Genomic DNA, 25,330 nt, shown 5'->3' with positions numbered 1-25,330 from the left:
TAGAACGCTTAATTGGTAAACTGTAGTCTACCGGTACAGTAATTCCAAGTACTGAAAAAACCGATTACTAATCTCTGAGTCCTGCAGTCTAATTACAATGCAGAATAATGCCCTTCGCTGCATTCACATCTCAAATTATGTTTCAGTCCGTGCATATGCGATTACTGGCCAAAGTTTTGAAATTAAGTCAAGATTCCAGTCTTGCCTAACCAATGTCTCAGGAAGCAATTTTTTTGAGCCTATTTTAGAGCAATAGTGTCAAACTCATATTGTTTTCCATGCATTAAATCTAACTTAAAACATATATAATCACTGGGATTTACTTTGGATCGTACTTTATAAGAAGATGGCTTTGTTTTTCCAAGTATTTGTTGAAGCGTTCAACAGACATATTCTCAAAGGACATACAGCGAGAGAGGATATATTAACTGGAGATTTCTACAAGTCTTGTGCAAAGGTATTATCATATTCTCATCTCAACTTTATATCTTTATTAGCTTTACTCATCTTAGCACAAAACTAAATGGAGAGTAGAATAGAAGGATAGGCTGTGAGGCTTGCTCATGGTGTTAAGCATACGAACTCGCATGCCATTACACCTTTGATCACCTCGTGTAGGGTTCTCAGGTTCGAATCCTGTCAATAATAAGTTTGTGCAAGAGGATTGCTGGACTCCTCACCGCCATAACCACTGATCCTCAACAATCAAGTCCATGCATTTAAAACAACTATTTCCATACCAAGCATAAATTTAAACCGAACGGGAGGACGTTGTCACATGATTAAGCTGTCCCATTACCTATCTTCACCCTCAGGATATTTGCTATACTTCCAAATAAAATTGTTATTGTGAAATATTCAAACTTATATGAAAGGCTACAAATCGTACATGATTGCTTCCAGTTAAGTTCCTAAATCTTTTTTGTTTCTACAGCTTTGCTCTTGTGACACAACTGAAGAATTTATCGAAATAACAACATCGTTAATAAAGAAACTCGTTTCGCCTTCAGTAAGTATTTCTATCTTTTTATTATTTGCTCATCGCAAGGTCATACGACCTCACTCACAAATGAAGCAGCTTGAGCTATTAGTGAAGTTATCGGTGACCACTGAAGTGCAGTGCCAAGAGCTGCCTGATCTATGAGGAAACATTGTGTAGAACAGTGGTTTCCAAACGGGGCCCGTGGCCCCCTAAGGGTGCCATTTTACATTTCCCTCACAAGAAAATATCTCGTTCTTCCTGGTTTTGTTGCGTGATGAGTTAATTTCACCGAAATTGAGCATGAATAGTTCAATAAACATAATGGGAATCAGAATCCACCAATCAGAATAACACTCTAAATACCATTGGAATGATAAACAGAAGAATGGTGAACATAAGTTCTAAGGGGTTCACAAGCCATAAATGGTGGTGTACAAGTTTTGATTAGTTTGTGCATTCATAGATTGGTTCATTTAACCGCAATCCAGTTTTGACTCCTTCAATGAAATATGCCCATATGAAATTATTTTTTGCCCTTTTCAGAAACCCATTACTGTGTTCTGTCGCACCAAGAGCAATCATCATAAAGATGTGAAAACAAATATTACTTATTCTTCAAATTTAATAAAAATGTGAGTATCATAAGAGATAAACAGTGTATGTTTATAGACCCTAAAGATGTTTCATTTCATGTGAGGCAAGTATTTCCATGTTTTCGTATGAGGCTAAACCAGAAAGACTAAACCAGAAAGTTCTGGTTGCGCTGAATAATGATATCTTTAACATATCGTAAGATATCAGTGACTGCTTGTATAGAGCCTTGTTCACAGCAAAATGCATGAATAAGCATTATGTAAAAGAAGGCACTTTTTTGCAGTATCTCCATTGTATTGTTCAAGTCAGCTCTGGGCTTCCCGAATTTCATGCTCGCGATCTTTTCCATTGTATTAGAATTTTCTGCTACCCCCTGTTCCGAGTAGTGCCGCTTGTCAAGTCTTACGATCAAAGTCGTCATTGATATGCAAGCGTACAGCTTCTCTGATCATATGTGTTCTCTCGAAATTGTGAGATTTATGTTTTGCGCTAGTTTAATTACCTAATGGACCTTTCCCCGAGCATCGACTTCTTTGTTTACTTCGTGACATTGGCCAATCAATAAGATGCAAAAAGTGACGTAACAATGCTCCCTTTTCGCATCCGCTCAGACACTTTTCTCACTCAGACACTTTTCTCACTCAGACAGATTTTCGAGCGGGGTCGTAAAAATTACCTCGTTTTCGCGTTTTTGGATTCTATTCGTTAGTTTTCAGTTGTGTTTCGGAAACTTAAATATAAATCAGATAAATAAATGATCACTCTGTCTTCCTAGGAGTTTTAATTTAATTGCAGTAATAAAAAATTAGTGTAGAAATAGATGTGTTAGACTAGGCTAAAATTTTTCCCGGGAACTTTTAAAAAAACAGATTGTTGTATGCGATAAATCTTAATGATGTTTTGAAACACATACCCCATTTTGCAGGCGCCAACTCGCAAAGGCACTTTTAAAATTGCCCCGGAAAATGGTAAAGTATAGGAAGAATTTTCTGGGGGTCAAAGGTTGGGGAAAAGTCCATTGCGTTTCGAAGCAAAAGTTTGAAAAAGTACAATAGATATAGAACTTCTCTATTCAATTGAATAGAATGGTTATTTTCACTCTTGCTATAGCATTCTTGCGTTATACGCATACGGATCTACCTGCGCAAAGGCATAGAGCAAGAAAAGGTAGTTAGTTTCACGTAACCCCAACTGTTAGATATAGAACTTTATGTGAATTTGGTGTACTCTTTGCGACCCCTAAAATTCGACCCCTAGTTTGGGAACTCTGGTTTATGCGATGTTCTCATATTTTTGTTAATATTTCAGTTCAACGCCGGATAAAAGGTGGGAATCGATTATTATTCAAGAAAAAGAAGAATTTACAACTTCTGGGTATTTTCAACCAGGAGAAAGAGGTTAGAATTTTATTTGGTAATTTTTGAGATAACTACTGGGTTTCCCAAAAATGCGACCTCAAATTGGAAAATGATTTTAATATAATTCCCCTTTAAATAAGACCTAGGCAAAAAAACGTTATTTATAAGTAAATGGATATTGGTTTTCCTATTTTGTATATTTGAAAATCTCATGATTTTTTGCTTTGTAATTGTGTTTTTGACAAATTAAACTAAAAGACATCGAGCCCCAGTGGTATTTTTGAGAAGAAAATCGGAATAAGACCATGTCATATTTTCGGGGAAACACTACCTATTATTATATCTTACCAACCAAGTCTAATGAAAGAGGAAGTTTGGATATTCAATTTTTTCTATAAGGAAAAAATTTATAATCTATAGGTTCAGTTGGTACCGTTAGTTACTTTTGCGATTTACAATATCTATAAAAGCATTTTTATTCTGTTCTAATCTCAAAATTTATGATGTTTCACTTATTTTTTAATGTTCTATTTCTAGTATTTCACAATGCCCCCTTTTCAATCCGAAAAATTTAGGTTGTGGATCCACTCCTTTAATATCATTAGCATCTCGTCACTGATGAATATATCGTAATATAATAACTCGTTTTTCACAACAAACTCACAATTCTGTACAAGAACTCTGTCGAACACTGTCCAGTTATTAAGAATAAATTCAACATTTGAACTATTAATCCATAAGGTATTTGTAACAGTGTATTTCGGTTTGATCAACACTTTGTTTTTTAACCTTTTTTTTTTTTTTTTGGGGGGGGAGGGCTTGGGTAGTTTGCGCGGACACATTCTTCACTAATGGCAATGTACAATGGCTAAGCCTCGCCTAGGCAGATATCTGCCTGCTTGATCGCGCTTGACTAATTTTTATTTTTTTATTTACAGTATTACTCCTACCTGTGTTTTCAGACAAACGGATCAAGTATGATCTAGTATTTGTGGTAAGTTTATATATTCGGTTCGAATTTTAAAATGCATATTTAATTTTTAATTGTAATTATTAGAAATAATTTGAAAATTGAATTTAAATTTTCAATTTTTTTGTGAAGAAGAATTTTTTTATCTCCATGTTTGTACAATCTTTGATATGGCCACTGATCAGTTAGGGCTTCCTCCACCACTGAGTCCATGCATTTGGAACGATAAAATAGTTAATTTGTATTCATATAGGATAGAGTTTACATGTTTTTCCCAGGGAAGAGGGAAGTCAAAAAAACGGCTAAATCATATTGCGGTCCATGGCAGAAAGTTTGGTTACCAGTTCATGTTAGGTATGGTATGGGATTAGTTAGTTATTTGTTTTCGAAAGCATGGATTTTATGGCGGAGGAAGCCGTAATCGATCATCGATTATGTGAAGCATCCTACAACAAGAGTCCAGCAATCCTCTTACCATAATTATTCCCACATTATTCAAAACTGCGAACACATGCAGAGTTGCGATTGCGAGCATATTCCTAACGCTCCGCTCGATGCGCCATACTGTCAAGTCGCATACTCAACATGGAACGGTAACAGGCCATGGTTCACAATATTTTCTTGTTGATTTTCCTTTTCCATGATAATCATGAAAAAGCTGATATTATGTACTCTTCAGCTATAGTCGAACATAAAGCAGTTGTGTAATGTTGCACAGTTGACGCATTTTCCAATCTGAACTGGCCCAGAATGTTTAATGCCCTAGTTCTACATACAAATTATAAACTTCAAGTCAAGTTCACACAGGTCTTGTTTGTCCATTCTTGTCCCGTTTTTCCCAAACTTGCTTCACTTGTTCCCACCTGTTTTGCATGCCTCACTCGTTTCCGGCTTATCTCACACACTTCCTGATTGTATTGAGCTTGTCTTGCTCTGTTTATCCCACACTTGTTTCGCTTTTACACGCTTGTTTTGCATGTCATATAATTGTCTCGTTTATTATTTCAAACATGTCATGCTCGTATTATGCTTATCTTCTTGTTTCACACTGGTTCTGCTTGCATCCCATTGGGCCTGTTTGTCTTATACTTTTCCTACTTCTTCTACCCTTGTCCTGATAGCCCCCCATTTGTAATGCATGTCTCAATTGTGTCAAGTATGGAGCGTTTTAGTTTAACATGTTTCCATTGATATTTCATTGGTATTGAATGCAATATGTTTCTGAAACTTTTATAAATTTTTATTTTTTACAGGCCGGCCATATTGAAATCATCCAACATGTAGAGCTGCTTGACGTCCTATTTGAGCATGTAAGTGCTAGTTGTGATGTAACACAGGGCTCTTCAAACTGGGGTCCCGACCCCCTCGTGGGTCCCCAAAGGGCGCAATAGGGGTTATGTTACCCTTTATTGTCAGAACTAGCCATAATTACTCACTTTACATAGTTACTCTTCTCTTGCGACCGCTTATCCCACCATCAGAGATTCGATCTTTTGTGCAAGAATATACATTGCATCTGTCTTAATAATAAAATATCTGAGGGACGTAAAAAAAATTGGGCTGTGCCACGTGGGTCGTGATTAAAAAGTTTGAAGTACACTGGTGAGTGCTCCAGAAGTGTGTGCACCAATATGGAGGTAAATAATTTTGTTGAGCATGTTTTACATCAAGTTGTGTAAAGGGACTGAAACCTATGGGCAGGAGGCACTTGGCGAACACAGACAGTCCCGAACTCGTAATAGAACTGAAAATGGAAAATAAGAATAAAATTATGGCCCAACTCTAACCTGGTACACATACTACGGGAGTACCCACTGGTGTTACATAGGCTTGGTAGTTCAGAAATATCAGACAGAAATATCATCTTTTGTAAAAAAGATGAACAATACTTAAAAACTTAGTTTAGGTTTCTTAAATCATTCAGAATAGTATATTCAATTATAACAATTCTTCAGCAGCGTTAATTTACTTGAAACTAAATTAATTGGCCATTCCAGGACAGACAGATTGAAATGTTTAAGAACATCTGCAATTAAAGATCCATCATGTATCTGTCATTTTAAAATCAATCCTCAATCTTTCCCTGATGTCCAATATTGATTGATTTCCATTACAAGTACTTTAAAATTTATAGGTCATTTAGCATTGAAATTGGATTGTTATTATTTAAAATCAAGCATGAGCTGTGATTGGAGAATAATTAATAGGTCTGCACCAATCACAGCCCGAGCTCGGCGAAGTGTGAAATGTTTTTTATTTTTTTTTTATCTGGTTTTGTTCCCAGGAGGATATTACTTGATTGGAAATAGGTGGCTGAATAATTATGTATTAATGAAGCCGCACAGATAATAAATGTTTTATAAGTCGGCCAATTGCAACCCAACCGTGTAAATCGTGTAAATTAATAATATTAAAGGATTTAGTTCAAAATATTTTTTAATGATCAAAGCAGTGGTTCCCAACCTTTTCCAATGAATTCCTCGGCATATTTTAGATCTATTTATTCCTTCCTTGCGATGCAATGTTCATTCTCTAATAATAATGCAGTGGTTCCCAACATTTAGGGCTCGTGGCTTCCTTCTGGCGGCTTTGAGCACTCATGGCCCCCCTGTTTGTCATTACAGTAGTATTTATAGGGTTATTACTTATCGATTTTAATCGGTAGGTATGTTGATAGGTATTTGTCTGTATTTCTGTCTGCACGTGATATCTCACGAAAGCGAGATTGAATCTGCTCCAGATTTTTCATGTGCGTTCATCATATGTCGGACCAGAAGCCTATTGATTTTGGGCGAATTATGTCGTATAATTAGCGAGTTATTAATTAATTAGTGATGGAACACAAGGTGTCACTATGGAGTAAGAGCGCTGTTTTGGGGAGTCCTCTAACTTTCGATCGATAAGTCTTCGGTCTCTGACCGATATTCCCGTTTTTTTTGGTTGATTCTGAATCCCATTATGTTCAAACAATTCATGCTCAATAAAGTGAAAACACCTTGTGGAATAACCTTGTCAAGCAATGAAACTGGGAAAACGGGGAATTTCCTGTAAAGGAAAGGGTGAAATCAGTTTTGCAACAGCATTGTGGGCCCCCAACTTTTCTGCAGCCCTCTTGGGCCCCCCCTGTTGGGACCACTGCTTTAACGGATCTTGCGTTATGCGGAGGTCGCACTCTAGATTTTGTGCAGTTTTAAATAGTTTATATTGTGCCCACAAATATGTATAAGGTATTGCTAAATATCTAATAATATTAGGGAAACTAGCCAAATGAAAAACAGTATTTTCCTTCCAATATTTACAAAATTTTTCCTGGGAACAACCAATATCCATTTACTTATAATTAACACGTTTTTATTTAAAAAAGAAAATGCTATTAATAAGGTATTATTTTAACGGAAGGGCTTATATTAAAATTATTTTAAAATTAAGTCTAGGTCTTATTTTGGGGGAAACAAGTAGGGATGGGGAATATAGAGTAATTTACTATTCTAGAATATTCGAGAATAGTTGAATCGAATCCAGAATACAGAATCCTATTCTATTTTTATACTTTTTTAAATAGTGGGACCACATTGCTGGATTTAGATGTTAAATTATGAATGCAGGCATTTCCCAGGATAATGAAATTTAAGAATATTAAAATTTTTTTTTCCTCGAATCGTTCATAATGTATGTAATCCCTAAATGCTGATATGCTATAAAAAGACTCTCTCTATACACTTTAATAGTAAACGGTCGAACACAAAAATATATATTAAACGGCATTAAATCATTAATGTTAGAGTGCCGAGAGTACTAAAACTCATCCGCTGAAAATTAATTAGATGCAGGACCAGCGTGTCACCACTGCAACCTATGCGGGTGGTGTGAAATAATAAATTTAACCACTATCAATCCAAATCAACTATGGGTCCGCGTTTTTATTATGTACTTGAAATTGCCGTCTTCGTCGTCTTCTTGTTCTGAATATGCTGGGCGGTATTACCGTGTTTGATGTTTACCGATTTTGAGGGTATTTTACGAGAAAACGCGAGTATGATTAAACGAGAGAGATTTCCACGCAAGAGAAAATGCTCATCTTTGATTATTAAATTATAAATGGGAAATACAAAATTGACGCATGACGCCGAAGAGGCGGAAACCGAATCCTGTTATCGGATCCTTGTTGGATTCGAATCCTCCTGATTGGGTATTCTATATTGCCCATCCCTAGAAACAAGGTATCTCTCGTGTATAAGTAACAATGCATTTCATTCAAATATTCAAATTTTCAATTATATTTAACAAATACCCAAGGGCATTTGTGCTATGAAATAAGCATTTGTAAACAGCTTTGTGATGTCTCCAGGGATGTTTTCATAATCTCGGATCAGAGTCCAGGCAATTATCTATGATTAGAATATTTATAAAATAACAGTTGACATTTGTACTCTCGGGATTTGGGAATAAAGAAAATTGTTTCGGAGGTTTGAGTTTTTAATTTTTTTTTGTGTATACTACATTTGGCGCTTCTTTCACTATGAACAATGGACTCTCTTAGTGAAGTTACAAACGACTACTAGAGTTCCAAGAACTGTTGATATTATAAAGCAGTAGTTCCCAACCTTTTATGGCTCGCGGCCCCCTTATGGAACCTTTTAGCACTCATGGCCCCCTATTTATCATTCCAGTGGCATGTATAATAACCAAAATTTTCTTACCCCAACTACTAGAAAGCCTATGTTGTTTTAATAAAGGTACGGTCGGCGGTTTCACCCAGTTATTCGTATCTGTCCCTCTTGTAATAAAGGTCACACACCCCTGATTTAATATCATAATAAAAACCATGAGAGGGATCTTAATTATTTGAATAATTTTTTAGCGCCAATTACTGAACTTCTCCTTAGTAAAAGTTTATTCAATTCAGTTTTAAACCAGTTTGCAGTGCGAAAAGGGTTACCGACGCCTAGCTTAGGACGTGATAGCATGCCAACTAGTCATATAATAGCATTTTTTGCTGTCAAAGCAATCCATTAATCTCAATTAAATAATATAGGTAAATTTATATTTCAAGTGTCAGTAGTTTATTTTATCACGTGCCGAAAGTACACGTTGTACAAACATAATAAAAGACAAAAAAGTGCATTTTAGTGTGAAGCGTGACGCGATAAATCAGTGATGGTTATGGAGCATCATGTTAGATCCAGGGCTGGGGAGTCGGAGCTGGAGCTTGGAGCCATGGAGCCGTGACATTTTGATGGAGCCGGAGTCGGAGTTGGAGCTGAGCTGGTCATGATAGATGGAGCTGGAGCCAGAGCCGGAGCTGCCAGAAATTTCAGCGGCTCCAGCTCCTGACAATAGATTTTTTTTTTTTTCACTTTTCTGATTTTTTAATAATTTCTAGGGTTGAGAAATAATAATTACGCCGATTTTAATTCTATAATTTCTGGCGTCTCCAAACACTTAACAGAACTAAATAGTTGTATAATTACCGGTAATCAAATTACTATTGTTCTAAAGTAAATAGTGTTGGATTATATCACGGATCTTGGTATTTTTAAAGGGCGATAACGATTTGGCAAGATCGCAAAAATATGAATCAAAATTAATTATAATCGGGCAGTTTTCCACACATTTTACGTCCGTAGCTTGTCATTTATGTCAGAGATGCTTTTATTATTTCGTAAGTCGACGCAACATTGAGTTACTTTGAACAGAATAAAAACAATTAGGCAAGTGCTGGTATCGGTAATGGGTTACATTTTTAGCACAATAGAAAATTATTTTCTGACAAGTCGTTTTTTTTTTAAATATTATAAACAAAATTATTCGCCAAAGCGCAGGAAAAAGTATAAATTATATTTTCTTAATCTTCCCAATAAAGCAACTTATTTTTCCGACTTGCGAAAGTTTATTGGGGTATCGTAACAGAACGTATGAAAACAACTTATTTAATATATGACCTTGGTTGGATCTAAGCGAGACGTGTGAACATAATAATATTCAAATTTTGATTTCACTTCCATTCGCTCGTGGGATTGGCAAGAATAAACGCTTTGCGGGAAGGTTTTCTAAAAGTGAGTGCGTTTAGTTATTAATAATAACTTTACATAATTAATAATTTCCCGACGTAACTGGAAATAAATGCGAAAATGGCGAAAAAATATCCACCATGCAACCGTGAAAGAATGCTGTAACGCGCACTGAAAAATGAATATATATACCAAACAATCTAACAATTCTATTTTGTCGTCTTAAAAACACATGACAAAGTGCATAAAATCGTTTGAAGATTTTGCACGGAAACGAAACAAACAAGCAGCTTGCGAAAAGTGACTATTACTTTAAAATTTGAAAAAGTATCGGAATACTTTGATATAGCAATATGGACTGATAAAGTTATTTTGTCGTGAAAAATAGCGGTAATGCATTCTGATATACTGTTTTCTGTGAAACTTAAGTTTCATGCTTGAGAACTACAAGCAGTCGCGGTCGTTAACGGGGTTGCACACTTAATTCATTTTTTGCTATACAATCAAATTACCATATATATGTATACTAATATTTATTGATGTCGATTAGTGGCCAATGCAACCGGCTATTTTACGATTACCTGATTACAACTCCTCACTGCTTTTCTTTTTCTAATAAATGGTATTTACTGGCAAGTGTTAAAAATACTTTTGTAGATAAAAAAAAACAGACGACTTAAATTTCTCAGAAATATTATTTGCGAAAAATTTGATTTCGGCGATCTAAAAAACCTCATTGCCGCTAACGACTTCTAGTAAAAAACAAAACTATATTGCAAAGAGGGGCGTTTTGACTATTTGGGAATCTCTAAATATTATGTAATATTTCCGAATTTAGATCTGAAGTGTCGTATATAAGGTTAGGTCATGGGCTTTCTCAGCTTGGTTGTATATAACGTAAAATGGATTCCGAAAAAAATGCGATTTGTTTTCTTGTCTTCGTCTCATAAATTGCACTGCGATATAATGATGCGACGCGGTAGGTCACATGGAGTGTGTTCAGTGGATTTAGTCGAAATCGGGATTGTGCAATAATTGATTGTAGTACAGGTGTGGCTTGCGCAATACATCGGCAATTGTGGACAAAAAAAAAGCGATCGGCCGATCGCTAATTTACCTTTGTGACGTAACTAACAGTAACGACCACGTGGACATGTCTGGGCATGTTCAAGCAATGCTGAAACATGACATGTTGGCTTGCATGCCTAGGTGTCGGAATGGAATGTATACGATACAATTTCTCGCTTGTAGAAAATGCTTAGCGGCTTTCCCGAGAAAGTCTTCTGACGCTGAAAGCCGCTTTAGCGGCTTTCGCATCCCGTAAGAGGTATGCAACTTTGAAACCTTATATCTCGCGAACCATTTATTATATTTAGACAAGTTTTACATCGTGTGAAAGATAATCTACAGGACTGTCTGAAAGGGTTTTATCTGCGGCCGAGGATATGATACTGATGCAATGATGACACAATCTGCACTCAAGCTGTGAACGACCAGATGTGCAATTGCGCAATATACCTCACACAAAGAGTTACGCACGATACGTCGCATGAACGTTATCACGACAATGTCGTCGTCGCCCTTTGCGTCCTTACGCAAACTTGACGTCAAAATAGTTGATCAATTTTGTTCGCAAACCATTTGAATCGATAGTACAAATTCTGCAATAAAATGAGTTATGCGTATGTTAAGAAAGTCATCCGTATATTCTTCGAAAGGTAATTTTGTCTACTTTTCAAAATCTTACTTATATTGATGATACATTTCTAAAAAAATGTATTAAATATTACCCAAATACAAAAAAATAGTAGATGGGGCTAAAAATAGGCTTACACATCTCATCAAAACATCTCGTGAAAAATAATGCCAGTTAAAAATAAAAGACTAAATAAGCTTTTATATGACATATTACAGACCATCTGATATCTAATGGTTTAGAAGTTATTTTGATTTGAAATTAGGGATATTACAATTTTTTAAGGCGTCAAATCGATGCGCCGCCGCCGTGGGAGGTCAGGGTGAGAGAGTAGCATCGTTCTGGGGATTCAGAGTTCAAAGAGTTAAGCTCTTTTATCGGTTCCTATATGTAAATCTTTTCTTCACAATATAAAATATATCAACCCAAATGTACAGTTAACACAAATCATGTTTGAGAAAACATCTGCGAAAAATACGCTGATCAGTTGGCCACAGAAATCAAGCAAGCCTAGCTGCCCAATAAGATGCCTCAGGCCAAAAAATGGGGTCTATAACAGCCGGGAAATATAGTAATATAAGATATCCATTGAAACTCACAATATTAAGTGTTAACTTGATTTTTCATGATTCCCTTACCAAGTGTGTGATAAAATCATGAAATAAATACCAGTGAGGCATTGACTTTTTGCGAATGATAAGCTTAGCGGTACTATCAAATACATTATAGTGTGCGGAGCCGGAGCTGGAGCCAGCTCCGGGCTAAAAAAAAAAAGCTCCGGAGTTGGGAGTCGGAGCCATAGCTCGAATATACTCTGGCTCTGGAGTTGGAGCTGGAGCCACACTGATTTTAAGCCAGCTCCCCAGCCCTGGTTAGATCATAAAAATTTCTGTCTCCTTCATAAGAATTGACGCAGGAAGGCGACTATTATGACGCAGAATCAGTCAATAAATCTAATTTACCAAATAACTGTGGTGGCATCCCTTATTCAATTATTTATTTAACTAGGTAGGCCCAATCCATAAGTAAATATAGTAATGGAGGAAGGGAATTTAATAATGATGGATATACAAACAGAAATTTAGAATAAGCGTGATGAGTGATGTCCAAAATAAAGTGAATTATGAAATTATTTTTCAACTGGTTATATACGGTCTTATGCAATTCAAGAGTCCCGCTGCGCACTATTACAAATGTATTTCTGTAAGTTGTAACTTTTCGTTTAATGAATCACGCTACCTTTCTAGAATTTTTCAAGTCTTGCGCTCCATCCCATAGATAAATAGCTAACGATGAGCTACCGGTATGAATAATAGATACTAAGCCTGATTTTTTTATTCAAGAAACACGTTGAAAATACATGGATGACACGTTAATATCCAAAATAAAGAAATGTAAATATCCAAAATAAGGCTGACAAGATCAAATCTTACAAATATTTTTTATTTTAAATCAACTTCATGACTCTCTCCAAAAATTGTCAACGTCCCCCTTTGTTGGAAGAGCTTGAGATCCACTGGTGTAACCAATACATTTGTATTATTTGGTAGCATTACTCTTGAATTGCATAGCATAGTATAGTTGCATAGTATTTTTATTCCTGCTACAACACCCTTGTATTGGTGACCGTACATTTGAACCCATGTGTATATCCGCGGGTTTAATCTATATGCGGGTGCTAAACCCATGGGTTAGGGTTAGTATGGGTTCAAATATCCATGAAACAAAAAAAAATGGTGCTCCTGAAGTATGCGCACCAAGATGTCGCATAACCTGAACCCTAAGCTGGTACACAACCTGAGTTCAGGTTGTGCGTCATCTTGGTGCGCATACTTCAGGAGGTCCAAAAAAATTCCGTAGGTGCGATAGTATGCAGGTGCAATTGTCGTGGGTTCAAATGTACATGGGTTAAAATGTAATGGAACCCCTTGCATTATACGCATATGGGTCCACTAGCGCATTTACATTGAGGAAGGATTGGGAGTTAGTCTCGTGTAACTCTACTGATAATTATAATCGGTATTGTAAATTCTTGGTTTCGGAATAATTGTGAATAGCTTAATTTGAAATCTAGTCTTGCAAAGACCTAATAAGCCTTTTTATAATTTGAGAACTGCATAAAATCATTCAAACCATATCTTATATCATTAGTGCTTGGAATAGGGATTCACTACTCAGGAATCATTTGAATGTTATTTATTGATTATGTTGACAGCTTAGAATGCTATTATGCAAATAGTTGTCTTCAGTCGAATTCAATATTCTGAGATATTCCAGATTTATTATCGATCCGGTCAGACATGATTGAAATCTGGACTTACCTATATTGTGTATAATATCAGTAACCAGTTGTGCCATTACAAACTCATTAATGCAATGGTGTTTTCCAAAATAAAAATAAAATTTCAAATTCAGTTATATTCATTATTCATAAATTCTGGATTTAGAAATAATTGGGGATAATAAATTCCAGGAATAATTGAGGTTGATTGTTCCTGTTGATGGCTAGGTATTTTATTCGCTCTGAAATGAGTCTCCTTTATTATATTCGAGTGCAGGGTGAAACTAAGCGAATTCCCTTGAAAATATAGATGAAATGGGACATTATAAAGCAAAATTAAGATTTTCCAACGCTTTGAATAACAGAATAATTCTTTACTAAATGAAAACAATGCAAATAATAATAATTTAAATTTAGTGTCTTTGTCAAGAGAGTATCAGAAGCAAAAATTCCGCATAAATTGTCGCGGGTCAAATTTCATTTGCTTGAAGAAGTTAAAGATCTATTTCCTTTTTGCACAAGGCATTAGCCACGCATTATCATCAAGGGTGGTGCGTTCACTAAGAAATTATTCTCTAAATTATCGTATTATTTTTTACAGGTCACAGCGTGCTACAGCCGTTTATACAAACACTCAAAGATAACTGGTAATGATGATGGATTTCTTACAGCCCTATTCAGGCTGTGCGGTGAGTATTTCAATGGTCCAAATATCATAATTTACATTTATCTGCTTTGTTGTTAAATTTGTTAATATCATTGAAATATACAGGGTGTCCATAAAGTCTTGGAAAATTTTAAAATTGCAAATGAAATTTATCGATACCATATACTGTTTTGCACAGATGTATCAAATGAAGTAAAAACATATGCCAGTACTTGGATATTGTGTAGGTCCTTTCTCCTTGTTTACTTTTTACTTCGGATCCGTATGTGGTACTCACCACGAGGATGCTTGAACGAGATAGTATTAAAGTGATAAGTAAAAATAACATGACCTCTTTCAACGAAATAGTAAGTATATTTGTGAGCTTTCGTTAGATCATGGTCTAACTTCTTCAAACAAAAACACTTGAACAATTACTGATTAAAAAACAACAAATCTGGTCAAGAATATTGAGAACTGGCTTCGTACCATATATGAAATTGTGAAGGGACATTATGGACACACTGTAGTGTATATTGATCATTTGGAGGTCCGATGTATATATATTCTCAACATGATTATAGCTAGGGATGGCCAAAAATAATATTTCACTATTTTGAATACATTTCGAGAAAATATTTTTGAATATAAAATATTGAATACATTCTAAATTGGTGGCAAGTCCAAGTGCAAAAGTTGTACACATACTACGGGACTAACAGGAGTACCATTAATCTTCTCTAAGAATACAACCTCATACAGGTTTGAATTTGGTCTCAGTTTTATTCTCCTGATAAAACTGTGACTAAGACATGTTGAAGTGCAAAGCCCACAGTACTACTGCTCATCCTAACCTGTCGTAATTTATCACTATGACGCTGGAGTTTAATTTGAAAGTAAATAATTTTGAGTTAAATCTTGATAGAGTCAATGTATCTCCGTCAAATTTGTTGGCTCGCACTTTATCATATTTCAATCATTTACAGTAATGATATGAGCAACATTGGTGTTCTGTATTGTTTGCTGTTAAACTCAATAAAACATGTCATGTCCTGCCTCAAGTAGAAACGTCAAATTGTTAAACAAAATTTAAAATTGCTAGCGGAGATTAAAAAAGAGAATTCAGAATTGTAGAATAGTAAGCAAAATATAATTTTTTTTTTTAATAACTTTTTTTTTACTTTCACCTTAATAAAAGATATGTATATGGTTCCGATCCTTCTGTCTGTTCCACACTTTTCCAGCTCGTTTCACACTAGTCACGCTTGTCTGAATTTTCTCTTTTGCTCCTCATACTCATGAATTGATCTATCCATCAAAATAACACTATAAATACTATGGAAGGATAAACAAAGGCTCCAGAAGGTGGCCACAAGAGGTTGGGAACCACTGCTGTAAAGATTACAGGACTTTCAAAATTAGTAGATTCTCATATGCGTTCTTGCAGAGTGAACGTGTGAACCCATCATAAAGAAAAATTCTAAATATTTTTTTTTCATTTTCCAGCCGACTGGGACGAACACAACGCATCAGAAATGGAAGTTAAAGTTATGAAATATGTGAGTTTGCCTTTTCAGATTTTCTGAAGACTGAGTTACGTTTGACCACTAAAAATCATTCTGCAGGGTGTTCGATTTTATAGTGATAAAAATAGAAAATTTCATTGTTTCTGTTTATTAATAGTTCTGCTTGTTGGTCTCATTTATCATACAATAAAATTTATTTAAACTTACAATTGTTATTACTATAAATCGGGCTAAATTTTAAACTTTCATTACTATGAAATCTGTTGCAATTTTTAGACACCTTGTATAATATCTTTTGAAAGCCCAGGGATGATCAGAACTAGGGAACAATTTTCAATAACAGTTACCAAATATTCTATGGAACATTTCAACAAAGTATTTCACTGGCATTTTAAATCCATAGCACAATGTTTTCGTCCACCGCCCACAAGCGCATTGCAAGAAAATAATCCATTTTTTAAAATTCCTATCTGTCCTTGTTTAGAAATTGATACAAATCAGGGGCGGGCAAATTATGGCCATACCCAGCCCATTTGTTTCTGATGAAATTACAAATATACCATATATGCTCGTTTTACCGCCCGATCTTGATTAAGGGCCCGTTTGAATAGCCGCCCGTGTGAACAGAACATAAGAAATAAGTAAGGGCCAGTGCTTGAATACCCGCCCGATGTAAAAGCTGATTTTTTAGTGGTAGAGAACAATAGGAAATAAGAAGCGCTTTTGTCACAACGCTGTTGAATTTTAAGCGCTAGTAGATAACACTCACGCCTTAGGCATCCAAGTACATAACAGATAGCATTGATTACGTAACACCATGGTTCTCAAAATGGGCGTTGCGACGCCCAAGTGCGTCGTTTTAATATTGATAGGGCGTCGCAAAGCTTTTCTTCTTTTGCGGATTTGTACCTGTGGTGCGTGGAAAAAGTCAAAATTTTCGCGTTTAATAAATCATACTTGAGATATAACAATATATTAATTATTGTAACGATCGAAAATAACAAGCTCCCGTGCTTGAATAAGGGCCGGTTTGAATAAGGGCCCGGTTAGTGAGTTGGTTGAAAAAAATATGGGCCCAGGATACAAAACTAGCAAATACGGTAGTTTTGATGAATATAACTTTCTATAAAAGATATCGATGAATATGAAAATAACGAATCGTTGGCTGGAATACTGTAATTTCCCATATTTTGAAGATATTGGGCAAAACAAGCCACATACTTGATACTCAAGTATTAATGATTGTGCCAATTGGTACACTAGATGTTCGTTGTACATCAGTTGTTACGCTCTAGTTATTTGGTGCTATGAAATATGTGCATCAAGATGGCGCACAACCTGAACATAGTATGTGTACCAGGTTATGGTTATCAGGTTGTGCGCCATCTGGTACACATACTTCTGAAGTGCAAGTTTCTTCGTTTATATCTGATTATATTCATAGTTTCATATTGCGCTTCCGGTCCAGTAACCGTGTCTATAATCAGAAACCGGCCCACTCCATAAAGTAATTGTTCACCCCTCTGCTAGGCTATTCCATACAATTTAAATCATTTTAAATGTGTGAAAATATCAAAATGGGTGCTCCCGAAGTATGCGAACCAAGATGGCGGACATCGGAACGTAACATGGGTAACAGGTTAGGGTTAGGCGATAATTTTTTTCCAATTTGTCTTATTTTAGTCCTATTATCAGTTCGAAGACTAGCCAAGAGCCTCCCGTAGTATTTATACCTAAAATTATGGCCTAACCCTAACCTAGTACACATATTACATTCCGATGTCCGCCATCTTGGTTCGCATACTTCGGGAGCCCCTCAAAATGTTCAAATGATGCTATTCAGTTTTTCTTTTATTTTTACTCAGTTATCAGAAGATCTTGACTGTGAAAAATGTTGCTTACTCACTGTAGAAGATGACCTCAGCAATTTTGTATCCCGAGTTATCGGTAGTGAAATATTAGAAGTTGAATATTATACTCCGGTAAGTAAAAGATGTGAAATAAGGAAGGGATGGTGCGAGCGACCTTGATTTGATCAAATTACCACTGAGTGACTTGTCATGTTCTCACAGTGACCCAGTTAGTCACAAATTATTGCAAAAAAGGGCGATAACATTTCAATGATATTAATAATTTAGCTGGCTTAAATTTTGTTTGACAACAAATCACCTATTATGAAATTAAAAGTCGGAAAGTGGCGACTTTGATGAGGTTAGTTAAAATAACATACGCCAATACTAGCTCAAAGACTTGTCCAAAGCAGGACTTTTATTCCAATATATTAAAATTTTCTGTGACTCCTGTTAAGTTGGCATTGTCATGAAAGCGTGTCACTTCTCTGATCCTATGTGTTGTCTCTAAACCGTGAGATTTATGTTTCGCACTAGTTTTGATAATTGTGTTGTTCGAAGAGAAAGTCTTAAAAAGTACAATAGATATTTTGTTTAAAAATTGGTATACTTTTCGCGACCCATAAAATTTGTTTTGCCCTATTTCCCACCCGTGGGTTCGCAACCCCTAATTAGGGAAGCCCTGGTCTAAAGCACATAAGAATGTAGTACGGTAAACCAAACGAACTGAAATGTACTTTTCTTTTGTCAGTTAAAAGGAGGATTTTTTGGGACCATGTCAAGAAATCGTCAACCAAGAATTATGCAACAGTTTCTTCCTGTGAGTATTTTTTATGAGATCGTTATAACCTTTATTAAAACTGACACGAAAGAAAATACTTTTTTAGAATATTCTGAATTTTTGGTTTGATTTGAATTTTAGGCTTCTTCTACGGCAGTGGTTCTCAAACAACAAACAGTGCCGTGCCATCTTATTAGAATACGTAGAGTTTTGCGCCCCACCTTAAGAGTAACTAGCTATCAATAAGCTACAAACGAGAATATCGGTCGGAGACTGAAGACTTATCGATCGAAACTGCGGTTTCAAATCATGACTCTATAGTGACACCGCGTGTCCCATCACTAATTAATTAATCAAATAACTAATTATACGATATAATTCGTCCAAAATCAATAGGCTTCTGGTCCGAGATATGATGAATGCACATGCAAAATTTGGAGCAGATTCAACCTCGCCTTCTTAAGATATCGCATTCATCTAACAGAGGGACAGACAAATATCTATCAACATACTTAACCGATCTTAAGACCGATAAATAATAAGATAGTATATTTTATTCAAAAAACATATTGAAAATATGTGGACGGAACGTAAATAATGAAATGAATGAGAAGATTTAATAGAAACAAATAGGGCGAGCAAAATCAAATCTTACAAATGTTTGTTATTTTTAATTAGCTTCACGTCCCCTCAAAAAATTGTTTATGCCCTCCTTGTGGGGCACATCCAGGGGCGTAGCCAGAAATTTTCAAAGGGGGGGAGAGGGGGTTCTGACAATTTTTTTTCGTCAAGTTAGATCTAAACTGCTAGCAGGTCCGATCAAACGCTGGAATACTCGTGTTTTTATTAGTCTTGGGGTCTAAAAAAGCATTTGAAGCTACGAAAATTGCTATCTATTATACAGAAAAATGATTTTATTTTTTTTACATTTCAAATGGGGGGGGGGGGGTTCGCCTCGAAAAACCACCCCCCTGGCTACGCCACTGGGCACATCCCACCGTTTGGGTACCACTGTTCTATGGAGAATAAAATTATGAGAAATTATTTGCAAGAAATGTCATCTCCAAGCTCCGTAGCTCTAAAGACGCAGAGAAGAATTAGTTTTTGAGATACAATCATATAAATATTTACTTAGTGAGGGGAAGCCCACGAGACTTTTAATTCTATGTTTAATCATGGGCCATTATCCTGCCGCTCACGCTATATTATCATACGCACTCTGCATCAGGTGAAGTTACGGGTCAAGTCAACATATCAAATCCACCTCTCTAACCGCTAAAATTGTGTATTCGTGTTTCAAATAACAATAAATTTCTTGATTTAGAACGAACAAGACTCTCTTCAAGAACTTTTTAAAACTGCAGTTTCTTCATTTATGTGCGTTCCTATAATATCTCATTCATCAAAAGAAGTTGTTGCTCTAATATGTGCTTGTAATAAAAGCAATGGGCAAAGGTATGTTGAAGGAAATTTTTTATCGTAAATATAACAACGAGAATATCGGTCGGAGACCGAAGACTTATCGATCTTAGATCGGTAATTAGTTAATAACTCGCTAATTATACGACATAATTAACCCAAAATCTATAGGCTTCTGGTCCGAGGTAAGATGCATGCACATGCAAAATTTGGAGCAGATTCAACCATGCGTTCGTGAGATATCGCGTTCATCTAACAGACAAACATACAAATAGACAGACAGACAGACAAACAGACAAATACCTATCAACATACTTACCGATCTTAAGATCGATAAGTAATCAGATGTTGCAGGAGGCCATTCAAATAGGAATTAGGGCCGAGTTACCATTCCTTTTTCTAACTTGTCGTTCATTTGGCAACCTAATATCCCTTATATAGGCTGTTCAAGTGGCGATTTGTACCATCCATCTCTATCCTTAACCTGATGTCTATTTGGTAGCTCAATAGCTCTGTCTATATAAAGAAGGCCATTTAAATAGGATTAGGTCCATATATCCACCCCTGTTCCTAATCTGCTATTTATTGGCAACCCAATATACCATCCACGGAAGAGGTCATTACTTATCGATCTTCAGATCGGTAAGTATGTTGATGGGTAGTTTGTCTGTTAGATGCACGCGATATCTCACGAAGGCGTGGTTGAATCTACTACAAATTTTGCATGTGCATTCATCATATCTCGAACCAGAAGCCTATTGATTTTGGATGAATTATGTTGTATAATTAGCGAATTATTAATTAATTAGTGATGGGACACGCGGTGTCGATCGATAAGTCTTTGGTCTCCGACCGATATTCTCATTTAACTGTTGATATGGACCATATATTCTGCCCCATTTATAACCTGTTGTCTATATGAGATCCTAATAGTTCTTTACTGATGAGGCCATTCAAATGCCGATTGGAACCATATATTCCATCTACCTATTCCTAACCTGCTGGTTATATGGCGGACCAATAGTCTTCAACATATTGATATATTGAGCCATCATGATGGCGATTGGGACCATATATGATTGACTCTGACCAGTGTTAATCAGTTGTAGAAACACTGGCCTAAAATATTTAGGGGAACACTGTTCCTAAAAATGAAGTAGAACACTTTCTTTAAAAATAAGTGGGAACACTGTTTTTAAATAATTGGAGACACCTTCCAGTTCCCACCCTAAAATAAAGGGGAACATTGCCTTAAATTAATGGGGAACACTATTCTCAAATGAGGGGGACATTGTGTTAAAAATAAATGGAAACGTTGTCTTAAAAGTAAATTGAAATAAAGGAGAACACTACACTTTAAAATAAAGGGAACATTGTCCTAAAAATAAATGAGAACACTACCGTAAAATAATATGGAACACTACCATAAAAATAAAAAAATAACACTAACCTAAAAATTAAGTGGAACTACCTTACAAACACAGGGGAACACTACCTAAATATTCTTTTCCCCATTTTAGATTCACTGTGAATGATGTTTCAAATGTTCAAACCTGTCTCCGTTACACGTGGACACTTCTCACATCTTCTCTGGCACTTCAGAAGGAAATCAAAGTTAAAGATGAATGCCAAGCTATGCTGCAGATTGCAAGGAATTTATTCAGTCATTTAGGTGGGTTAGACTTACAAAATAATATATTTTGGGCAATTGGATTTTCTTGTGTCCGGGAGTTTCGCCGTAGGAAAGAGTATTTTGCTGTAAAATAAGTATTTGTGATAAAAACAGTTAGATTTATAGGACTAGGGTTAGGGTATGCTCTCAAATACTAAAACTTTTTTAAATAAAATCTCTTTCAGATGATGTTACTATCCTTCTTGGCGAAATCATACAAGAAGCTCGGACATTAACGAACGCTGAACGTTGCTCTGTGTTTCTTGTTAATAAAGAAACAAATGAGCTGGTTGCGAAAGTTTTTGACGGTATTATAACTGTCGACGAGGTTGGTGTTATTATAGTTTTCTTAATATTCCTTTTCAATCTATTTTAAGGGTAGTAGTAGATAAGCTAAAGTGATTAGTGTATTTTAACATGCTGTAGCTAGGGATGGGCATTTTCCAATACCTGATGATTTCAGAATCTAATCGAATATTTTTTTCGAATCGAATCTCGAATACTTGGGGAGTCGATTAGAAATATGTAATTAATTGTATGTGACTTTTTAATTGCAAGTGGTCCTGTTAACATGAGCGACTGAAAACATAGAATACATCACTCAGACAGATCGAGCGTTCACACACAATAAAAACACATTTTTATCAATAAATCACCACAGAAAGTCATATGTCAAAATTGCGTTAAAAAATATGGCTTCAATAAAAAGAAATTGGGAAATTCACCTCGAGCATTTGCGGAAACAGAAAACAAGATTCGGTGATTCAAAATTTTGCTTTGATAATAAATATTTGATGCGAAATGCCCAGCCCTAGCTGTAGCTGCATTATTATAGTGTGTTTTATAATTTTCTTTATTGGATTATGATACTGACTGTCTGACTCAAGTGATGAGTAACTGTATATTGGATTGAATTCAGGCTGATATTTAACAAATAATTTAATATTTAAAATATGTTGGTAATTAGTTCAAAATTAGCAAATATATTCTGAATTTGGCGTGTTTTCTCAACACCGATCATGACCTTGAGATGCTAAACGGTTGGTTTTCTAGCAAGACAGTGACGTGACATGGCCCTTGATTTGAAATTTTGTTATTATAGTTTAGTGAGTCAATGAAACCGATTTATTCATCCTTGTGTTGTTATGCTATTACATCTTGCCAGTAATTTGTTTTGGTTTTTACGTATGGACCAATGTTGTCATTTTTCTTCTTTTTATTATTAAAAGGGGTATACTCACAATTTCTCTAATGAATGAAATGAAGTACACACCGTTTTAGTGGTTTAAATTTGAAAAAAAAAAATTTGTAAAACCTCATTTTCAAAAGATATGCTCAAATACTAAACAGCATAAAGTCGCTTCATGGCCAAAAAATAAAATTACTAGAACAAAATATTAATTTTCAAATAACAGGCGACCATAGGAGGTTTGGAAATACTAACGTTTTATTCATTGGCACAAGAGTATATTAGCAGTCACTAAATGAACAGTTTTTCTTCTCTTGGGTGGCCCTTTGTACTTAGTTAGGTATAATACATTATTCATAGCCATTCAATGCAGAATAAAGGAGAAAACTTTTATCAATAAATCATTTTGCTTTAAGAAAAATAGCCTTAACAAAAATATTTTGATATCTTTAACTTCTCTTCTAATATTTACAGTTTTGTTGATCTTTTTGAGCTTTTGAAAATATGGCAATTTTACTGGTTGGCTCCATAATATTCTAAAATAGGACTAGATAATTGATTTGTTCAGATATCAGGAACTTTTATCAATACATAAGAATGGGCCCTTCAAAAATATTATTATATCTATAACTTGTTATTAACTTCCAATATTTGGTATTTGAGGTTTTGTTGATTTTTTTGAGCTAGAATATGGCAGTTTTAATGATTGGCATCGTAATATTTTGTCTTCAATCATGAATTTCTCAACCGAATCTTTGTATTGTAAAAAAGAATCAATTTGGCAACTGTTGGAATGGCTGGGCAATCAAGCAACTAAATAAAATAAAAATGTGCAATTTTTTTTGGGGGGGGAATATTATTTACGCAAAGCAAATTGAAGAGAAATTATAATTTGTTTTCAACAACATTTTTAATTCATGCCAAACATGCTCTGGTAATCAATCGGTCGAGGCCCTGGTATGGCAAAAATATTATTTTAAAACTGTTTTCAGGCCTAATTAGCGTACATATGCAGCAATTTTGTCAAGTTCTTGTCACACTGTGTGAATAAATGTAATTTTTCATGCAATAATATTTATATTTCAGTCATTAGATCCGAGGCAATATGACTTTGAGGTAAAGCAAGTATTTTTATAATCAGCTTGTGATCATTACACTAACAATAATTTGCCCATGCTTGAGAATAATGCACTTTTGTTTGGTGTGGCTTTGGGGCTTATGGGTCATTGGCATTTGTGGGTAAACCTTTTGCAGAGGTGGGCATTTGACCTTGGGCCAAATGTTTTTCCATTCTAGACTGACGGGCCATGTTAATGTGACGTAAAAGATTACATTTTATGAACAATATTTATAGAGTTACAAAAGGAAAAGCCTCGTGCCGAAACTAAATTTAATCCTAATCTCAACAAATTCCTTGAGCTATGTTTACCGAGCCAATGGTGTGATTTTTGCCTTGTTAAGTTTATTTCTATCCTAACCCGGAACATAGAAAAAGAAGAATCCCACTTCACACCCTTACTTTTTAAGAAGCATTCTTAAGTTTGGTAGATTGAGCAAAAGGTTTACTTACAAAGGAACTGCCCTTTAATAATAAAGAAGTTTTGCTTTTTTCAATAACAGCACCACTTTGTTGTTTCCCAATTTTTGAAGGATTTATATTAAATTTCTAAAATGATTTTGGTTTCTTGGAGTTGAAACATATTTTCGGAGTCTTGTTTAAAAGTTTGTTTCCTGCTCAAACTACCATTTACAGAAATGTTTTGGTCTTCTCAAATTTATTAAATAATCAATTATTCTTGAATTTTATCTAGTATCTAGTCCAATTTGAATTTGAACGAATCGATTTTGTACTAAAATAAATAATCCAATTTGGATATAAATATATTTTATATCATGATCTTAGATGAAAATCCCAAATTTCATTAAAAAAAAAAACATTATTTTCAATTTCCTGAACACCCCAAATTATTCTATTTTAAAAGATTCCAATTCAAATTTTACCTCCTCCGTTAAATGTTCGATTCTCCTGTAGGACACTCTGAAATGCTGTTCTATATATTTCTAAAACAGTTTAGTTTACAGACTACGATACACACAAAGCTTTATTCATTAGAAGGTGGTTGGTATTCTAGGCTGCTTGGCTTTTCATTTGCGAATAAACTCATAATATACCAGTGTTCACTTCAGTAATATTTAGAATGAATACTGCTTTTTTGGTAATCCTGAAGTATTGTACCAAGATGGCGGACACCGGAACATAGTATGTGTACCAGGTGAGAGTTAGGTCATAATTTCAGGTGCAAATACTACGGGAGTCACTTGGCTAGTCCCGAAGTCATAATTTACCTAAAATAA

The 25,330-nt window shown here is 35.3% G+C and overlaps 1 protein-coding gene across 3 annotated transcripts in view; it reads left to right on the top strand.

Annotated features, from left to right (window-relative positions):
• The first annotated feature begins 312 nt into the window (after nt 1-312).
• Nucleotides 313-25,330, top strand: part of LOC120335511 (cGMP-dependent 3',5'-cyclic phosphodiesterase-like) — a 67,439-nt gene continuing 42,421 nt past the window's right edge. For 2 of the 3 annotated variants that reach the window (XM_078119342.1, XM_078119338.1), the window contains exons 1-14: nt 313-457; nt 935-1,009; nt 1,526-1,614; nt 2,885-2,973; nt 3,873-3,928; nt 5,158-5,214; nt 14,494-14,581; nt 16,045-16,097; nt 17,930-18,046; nt 18,666-18,734; nt 20,020-20,150; nt 21,635-21,786; nt 21,972-22,114; nt 24,062-24,091. In XM_078119342.1, the coding sequence (XP_077975468.1) occupies nt 347-457; nt 935-1,009; nt 1,526-1,614; nt 2,885-2,973; nt 3,873-3,928; nt 5,158-5,214; nt 14,494-14,581; nt 16,045-16,097; nt 17,930-18,046; nt 18,666-18,734; nt 20,020-20,150; nt 21,635-21,786; nt 21,972-22,114; nt 24,062-24,091 (1,260 nt within the window). In that variant the 5' untranslated portion in view covers nt 313-346. The remainder of the gene's footprint in view (nt 458-934; nt 1,010-1,525; nt 1,615-2,884; nt 2,974-3,872; nt 3,929-5,157; nt 5,215-14,493; nt 14,582-16,044; nt 16,098-17,929; nt 18,047-18,665; nt 18,735-20,019; nt 20,151-21,634; nt 21,787-21,971; nt 22,115-24,061; nt 24,092-25,330) is intronic. The other variant, XM_078119344.1, reaches the window with a different exon arrangement.

Source organism: Styela clava, chromosome 2 (assembly GCF_964204865.1).
Source record: "Styela clava chromosome 2, kaStyClav1.hap1.2, whole genome shotgun sequence".
Classification (NCBI taxonomy): Eukaryota; Metazoa; Chordata; class Ascidiacea; order Stolidobranchia; family Styelidae; genus Styela; species Styela clava.
This window is presented reverse-complemented; position numbering and strand designations above follow the sequence as displayed.